General features: G+C 40.0%; 1 protein-coding gene across 1 annotated transcript in view; it reads right to left on the reverse strand.

The window, feature by feature from the left end:
* WDR70 (WD repeat domain 70) overlaps positions 1-7,533 on the reverse strand; it is a 127,732-nt gene extending 120,199 nt beyond the window's left edge. Inside the window, exons 1-5 of the mRNA XM_065860846.2 lie at positions 7,479-7,533; positions 7,326-7,388; positions 7,054-7,137; positions 3,868-3,982; positions 956-1,151 (exon numbers count right to left, since the gene is read on the reverse strand). Coding sequence (XP_065716918.1) covers positions 956-1,151; positions 3,868-3,982; positions 7,054-7,137; positions 7,326-7,388; positions 7,479-7,500 — 480 coding nt within the window. The 5' untranslated portion in view covers positions 7,501-7,533. The remainder of the gene's footprint in view (positions 1-955; positions 1,152-3,867; positions 3,983-7,053; positions 7,138-7,325; positions 7,389-7,478) is intronic.
* Between the last annotated feature and the right edge of the window lie 348 nt (positions 7,534-7,881).

Below are 7,881 nucleotides of genomic sequence, written 5' to 3' on the forward strand. Positions count from 1 at the left end.
CTCCACTGACCTTTGGAGAGAGACAATGAACATAAATTATATTCAGTGCTCAGAATACATAAATCTGAAAGGCATGCAAGCAATCATATAAAATAATTTTAAAATCCCTATCTCATTAGCACATGACATCAAGTTAAACCAACAATCCAGTTGTTTTTTTTTTCCAGAATCATTTATATGCACAATAGACTGTATTTCAGAGATTTCAATGCAGAAAGCCCTACTAAGGTGCAGCCATCTTTGATGAAGGACAAGAGAAAATAGGTACCCCGCATGATATAGTACAGAGGGGTTAAAAAGAAATAGACATTTTCTATTATATTGCTCATAACCTTCCCTTCATAAGCTACCTCTACGACTGAAAGCCTTGCCCTGTTCTGTGGAACATATGCATTGCCTCCAAAAATAAACACAGTTTTACCATTTAAGAGCTGTTATGCATCTTCCTGTAATTTCTCAATTACTAAACAATACTGCTTTCCCACGCTGCTATGCTATGTAAAGAAAAAAAAAGCCCTGAGTTACCCTGATTCATTTTCTCAGAACAGCTTTGGCACAATTGTTCTCCCTAGATTCAAGTCCACCTCCACCTCCTCTTTTTTGTAAAAAATTCTATATGTGCAGCACTGGGAAATAAACTATATAAAACATTTATACAAAATATTTTTATACAGTTCTTTCATAACGTGGAAACAAAAGACAGTAAATAATATACACTAATCTATGATGAATCTCCCTTGAGATTCACATGCATACATTTTTTTAAATCCTGACATTTTTACATGCAAACAATTATTTGCATTGTTGAATAATCATTAGAAAAAAAAACACAAAAAAATGCATTTCAAACAACAGTCATACTTCACCTGCAAATTCAATCATAAAGCAAAAAGCACACTTAAAAATTAGTGCCTGCTGAAAGTGTTAAAACATTAAAGAGGAGCAAAACACTTACATTCTCTTCCTCCTCTGTATCATCGTCATTATCGTCATCACTGTCCTTGAAACCAGGTGGAAGCGGTGGCCCAATGAATTCATCATCTTCATCATCAGTATCCTCAGCTGGACCTTGAGCAGAGGCCTGAGACTGCCTGGAAGCACCAGTAAACTCTTCATCTGAGCTGTCTTCACTTCCACTACAGGTTTCCTCTCTGCATGGAAAAATTAAAAGAAGATATTATTTCAAAAACATTGGCACTTCCATAGTAATTTTCAGATAAAAGATATTGAGCACTGTTGTGAATTTGTAAACACTGAAATTAGCAGTATAAGGTAAACTATTTTTTATTAAAAGTGTAGGCCCACTATCACTTTGAAAGTAAAAATAAAGCTTAAAGAAAAGGAATACCATAGTGACAGACAGTTCAAAAAAATGGACAAAAATAAAACAAAGAAAAAGACAGATTGTGAAAAAAGCAGTACCACATCACTAGTATGGATTTCACAACCCATGCGAGAACACAAAGCATGGCAATTAGTTTATAACACTGGTTAAGAATAAAAGGGAACCAGACAATTCAAACCAAGTACTTAATACCATCATAAATCTATATTCTAAAAATTAAATTAAATTATCTTTTTGCTGTTGTCCAAATCAATTTTGTGTACATTATATTTTTGGCATTAGAAAATTTCTGAAAAGTAGGCAGAGCTATTTAGTACACGCATTCCCTCAGTTTATTCAAAACAAGTGTGCTCCCTCTGCTGGTAGTTACCAAATAAGCAGTATTCTAACTTGCAGAAGGTCCAAAAGCAGAAAAAATTGCCTTTTGACTAGATACAGTGTATCATCACAGCGATACCTTGCAGTGGAAATCATATGTTCCTCTCAGATGAGTGAGCCAAACTCAAATTGCTAGACTTGGTTTAGGAGATTATATGTTAAGAGCATTTGTGTGAGTGAGCAGAGTGTACAAGATGTGTTAATAAGGAAAATAAAAACACAACAAAGGTACAGGGATTTAAATTTAGGCTATCACTTAAAAACTATAATAAAAACATACAAGTTTAAGAACATAATAAAGAATTATGAAAACATGTTCTAAAGCATGTAATTGTGACAGAGACTTCAGCCCCACTATGCTCCCCCAAACCAGCTGCACACCAAGCAAATATTTATGTTGGATAAGCAATCAAAATCCTATTTTAGGAAGAAATCAAAACAAAACCCAACACAAATTAGGTCCTCAGATGCTACACTAATAAGAAGGGCTTGCATGTCTGAGAGCTTGTCTAATTTCCAACTGTATTTACTAGCCTAATAAAAGATATTACTTCTACATACAAACTTTGTTTTATATAGCAATCACAGACACTGAAAGACCTAGATCAGGATATGATTATCTAATAAATCTAACACAAATAAAAAGACCTCTTTTTTTATACAACAATACGGCAATTGATATCTTTCTACTAGAAAGGTTTTCCAGCATGTGAGGAATGGTTTGGGACCTTCAACGTTCTTCAAGTTAGACATCCCCAAAACCAACAACTTTGCAATAGTATTATATATGCAAAACAGTTGTATTTTAAGAGTTGGTATGCGTTCCCAGACTAACAGTATCTGTTCCCAAAAAGTCAAACTGTTAAATTAGTTTTGGAATGGAGCCAAATATATACTGTAGCTGCCAGTGAGAAGAATGCATACAACATGATTCAAGGCCTTTTCAGTCCTGGAGTCCTAGGTTTTCAGATAATTCTACAGACACCCAAGAACAGTATCTAGCTTCCTTCCTAATTGCCTACCCTTATCATTCCCTCGTTTGCTAGCAAGCATAAATTGATCAAATCAAACATTTCAGTATTTTGAGTGGCAGTGTAATCATTCTGTATGCGAAATGCAGTGCCACTTTTCACCACACTTCGAGCTTGGCAGGGACAGCCAAGTACTCGGGCTACAGCTACTGATACCCTCTGTCCTGACTGGAAGAAAGTCAAATGTAAGAACATCCCAATGCAGCCACACCAAAAAGCTTATGTACCCTTCTGACAGCTACTGGGAATGATGTTGACAGAAAGGACAAAACAAGTGGTGTTTCCTTCAACTTTCAGCCTTATAGCCCTACTCTACCAGATGTTGTGAAGAAAGAACCAGTTTGCCAGCCCCTCTTCCAGGATTCAGAGAAGTGTAAGGAATTGGTTTTTTGTCTATCATAACCTACCATGTATAGACTCTAACAGTCCATAAGACACATATATATAGGTCTACTAGAGTCTTGTATGGGTGATTAGACTTCCACAGACACAGAAACTTCAAGGTTACAGTGCACTGATCTCTGCAATCCCTATCATGCAATGGAGTTTTGTGGCCCCCATTACCTTCAGCTACTTTTGATTTCCCAGGGTTTCAGAATTCAAACTGTCAAAGGAGTAACATTTTTTGTCAATAACAAATGTCGGCAAATTTGAGAATAAATTTCAGAGTAAGTCAAACCAAAATATTTTCTCAATCCCATCACAACTCTATACAATGTGCATACAGGGGCTCTCTAGTACTTTGCTTTGTTTTTCAGCAGACATGAACAAGTATATCTTATGGGAAAAACAGCTGCTTATTAAATCAGCGTATGTATTTATTATCTTTGCCCTAATATTTTCAAAAAATCCACAGATAACATTGTGGTTATTTTTAAAAAAGTATGCCAAACAGGACTAGGTGAGAGACAGCAAAATTAACTAACAAATGTACAGATTAACTAAGAAAGCACAGATTAAGTAAAATAAATAAAAATCAGTATTTCCACTGAAATACTTCTGATAATATACACATGTTCACACAAATTAAATGACAGTGATGCTGTCAAAAAAAAAAAAATCCTCTTCAGATAAGAAAGCTGTTACATGGAATCTCCCACTATATTTAAGTACCTTTTGGTTAACACAGGCCCAGCTCCTGCTGCACTGGATGCTGAAGCTGATGAATCTGTGCATGGACTTCTAAACTCTTTTTCAGCCTGCTCTTCCATCTCTTTTTCACGAGCCTCTGAAAAAGTATGTAAATGACAAAGACTTTTAGTAAATAATAAAATCAGAGGTTTGTTGAAGACAGTAAAATTATTTTCTTCATTTTCAGACCTACGTGAAATACTTGAAGAGGTAATAGCAAATAAAGGATTTCACTTGAAAGTAAATTACTTTTCCATTTAAGTTAAATTCCCATTGTTACTGCAATGATCACTCAGAAAACCAAAATGTCAAAATGAAAATGCAAACACATCCCAGTTGGTAGTTTGTACACACTATCAAGTGTAAGTTGATCATATAAGGAGGCTGATAGTTCAATATTTTCAGCACTATACTACCTCAGTATGAGTACTTCAGAGAGTTCATGAAGTTTTCATAGCGTAAGGCAGTAAATTAGTACCTAAGTATACACAGGTGTAAATAATTGAACTCCAAATATAATTTATGGAATATAAATACGAAGAGTTGTTTGTATGAAGAGTTTATTCACTTACTGAAAAAGAATCCTTGTGCAACAGTGCAAAAAATCAAAGTGAACAGAACCTTCCATTTTGAAGTATTAATATAAATAAGAATGGACTGTGAAGATAAGAGATAAAGTGTGGTGAAAGCAAGACTTTCCCTTGGTTGAGGAGGATCAGGTTAGAAATTGTTCAGGCAAACTGGACATCCACAAACCCTTGGGCCCCGATGGGATACACCCACGAGTGTGGAGAGAATTGGTACATGTTATTGCAAAGCCACTCTCCTTCATCTTTGAAAGGTCTTGGAAAACAGAAGAGGTGCCTGAGCACTGGATGAAAGCCAACATCCCTCCAGTCTTCAAAAAGGGCAAGAAGGATGACCCAGGAAACTGGAGGCCAGTACGACCCCAGGCACCAGTACATGATGGGGTGGACCTGCTGGAAAGCAGCACTGTGGAGAGGGACCTGAGAGTCCTGGTGGACAACAACTAAACCATGAGTCAACAATGTGTCTTTGTGGTCAACAAGGTCAACGGTATCCTGGGGTGCATTAGAAGACTGTGACCAGCAGGTCAAGGGAGGTTCTCCTCCCCCTCTACTCTGCCTTGGTGAGGTCACCTTTGGAGTACTGCATCCTCCAGTTCTGGGCTCCCCAGTTTAAGAAGAACAAGGAATTGTTTAAGAAGAACAAGGAATTACTGGAGGGAGTCCAGCACAGGGCCACAAAGATGATTAAGGGTCTGGAGCATCTTTTTTACGAGGAGACTGAGAGAGCTGGTTTTGTTCAACCTGGAGAAGGCTGAGAGGGGATCGCATCAATGTGTATAAATATCTCAAGTGTGGATGTGAAGAGAATGGGGCCAGGCTCTTTTCAGCAGTGCCGAACGATAACAGATGGAAACATAGGAGGTTCCATCTGAATATGAGGAGAAACTTCTTTACTCTGAGGGTGCCAGAGCCCTGGAACAGGTTGCCCAGAGAGGTTCTGGAGTCTCCTCTGGAGACATTAAAAATCCGCCTGGACACATTCCTGTGCGATCTGCTCTGAGTGAACCTGCTTTAGCAAGTGGTTTGGACCAGATGATCTTCAGAGATCCCTTCCAACCCCAACCTTTATGTGATTCTGTGATTATGAGTGTAATAGATACAGCTACTGTATTTCTAAAAGTGCTCAAATAACTTCAATTAGACAGAGAAAAGTTACTTTCTCTCTACACAAGAAACACAACTTTCTTCTTTTGCTCACTGTTTGTTAACTAAAAACACATTCCACAGCAAAGCAAGGGAACATTTTCCTCTGAAGAGAAACACAAACACCTGCAAGACCCAAGACCAGGAAATGCATTTTGGTCTCACTTGTTTTTATCCACAGGTTGGGTAGCAGAGGAGACATTTCCAAAATTTATCATAGGTATTCCAAAATGCTAAAAGTCAACAGTATATCTTAGGAAATCTGAACATAAAATGCTCACATTACCCCCCTCGAAATAAAAGCTATAAAACATACACCATTCTGATTGTTCTATTCTGAATCCCAAAACTTGTTTCTAAGCTAAAGAGCTGAATTACATACAAAGCTTTGTAATTTTTGGTAGAATGATCAACCATGTAAACAACAAAATGTCTTGTGCATACCTTATGGGTAAGACCCTAGAAAACTTTGGATGAGGGGGACAAGGGAAGGGACACATTCAAGATTCAGTTCAAGATGTCTTGACTTAAAAACATTGTGTTTTCATAACCACTTACTGGATTTCCCTCCTATATTAAAACATGGTATAAGCAAATGATCTCTCAGAAAGAATAACAGCTCAGCCTGAACCAGTATTAAACATGAAAAGGTTTCCAAGATGGAAACATGCTGTTGTGTTTAGATTTGGCCAACACAAAAACATCGTCCTAATCAAATTTTGGAATCCCTTGTATATTTGAATTTCACAGTGTCTTAAAGTCCACAAACCCATGGGCCTTCAGAGATGTCTATTCTTGTGGTTCTGTACAGAATCAAAATAAAAACTACAACAAACACACCAACACCATGGTTATCTCATTCTTTCATATAGAACTGCTTTCTTTATGATAAGGTGCTTCAAGTCTACTAACTCCATAGACAGCAGGTTAAATGTAATCTAATGGGCAAAAAGCTGCTCAACTATGATGGCATAGCATCAGAAAAAAATAAAAGCCACAATCAGATATTCTGCACAAACTGTCCAAGTGGAGGGAGAAGGCATGGACATTTGGGCTGGCAAAGAGAGTTCCAGAACATGCAAAAGCGTCTCCCAATGGCCTTCTTCAGAATGTTGTTTGCTTGTTTAAAAGCAGCAAGACAGAAATTTTCCCATCTCCCACTCTCAAACAACTGTCTTGAAAACTTAACCACTGCCAGCACAGCAGAAAACAGAGGTAAATTTGTGGGCTGCTATATAACCTGCTATTCCTGGCTTTCCTGCAAAACATGCTTTTTACCAGTCCCCGGGTTGCTTAGAGCTGTCTTCCTCGAACAAAACTGCATTTGTTTTTTGCCCTTTTGGCAGTCAGTCTGAGACACTTAAAATGACACCCCAAGACAGAAGAACAAAACACCTCTTAAAATGCATTAGCTGACAACGCTCACATTTCTTACCCAAGACCTTCCTGCTCCTCTCCACTGCAGTTCTCCTCGTTTGCTCAAACATGGCTTCGAGGTCAAAAGTCCGAGCTTTCTTCCCTGAAAATAAAGAAAATTAGACTAGATCACAGACTCACCCTGGCCACAGACACTCCAGCAGCTCCACGCCAGGAGTGCGAAAGGAAAACCGCTTCGTTTGCACCTCCGGCCACCAACCTCCCCTAGGGCTCCCCACCAAGGGCCGCCGGCCCCAAGCAAGCCCCCCCGCGGCCCACATCGCAACGCACCGAAGCCGGAGAAGCCCATGGTGGCCGCCAGGTCCGGGTCGGGTGCCCCCAGCATCTCAGCGTCTGCAAGGAGATGGGAAAGAAAAGAATGGGGGTCAGCTGGGTCGCGGGGCGGCCTCGGCCGGGCCCGGTCCGCACTGCCCCGATGCTCACCGCTCTCCGCCGCCGGCTCCATGCTGCGGCCGCCCCGGAACCACAACAGGCGCCGGCAGGAAGCGGCCGGAGGCGCCCGGGGAGGTCCGTCCGCCGGCACCGCCTCCAAAGGTCACACACCCACACGGGGCACGACTTGCGGCGACTAGGAACGGTGTACACTGGGACGCCGGCAGAGACGCACAGAGTTCTTGTTAGCAGCGAGACCAGAGCCAGGCAGAGCTGAGCTCTCTTTTATTAACAGTTCTCAATTTATATGTTTACAGATACAGGGCTGGACCAAGAGGTTAGACCGTTTTTTCAAAAATGGTATTTGAAACACACCACACTCGTGACTGTGGGCAGCGTTCCGACCCACTCATTCACACGCCCAGGCCCAACATTCACACATCATTATGGGGGC

This window comes from Patagioenas fasciata, chromosome Z (genome assembly GCF_037038585.1).
Source record: "Patagioenas fasciata isolate bPatFas1 chromosome Z, bPatFas1.hap1, whole genome shotgun sequence".
NCBI classification, from domain to species: Eukaryota; Metazoa; Chordata; class Aves; order Columbiformes; family Columbidae; genus Patagioenas; species Patagioenas fasciata.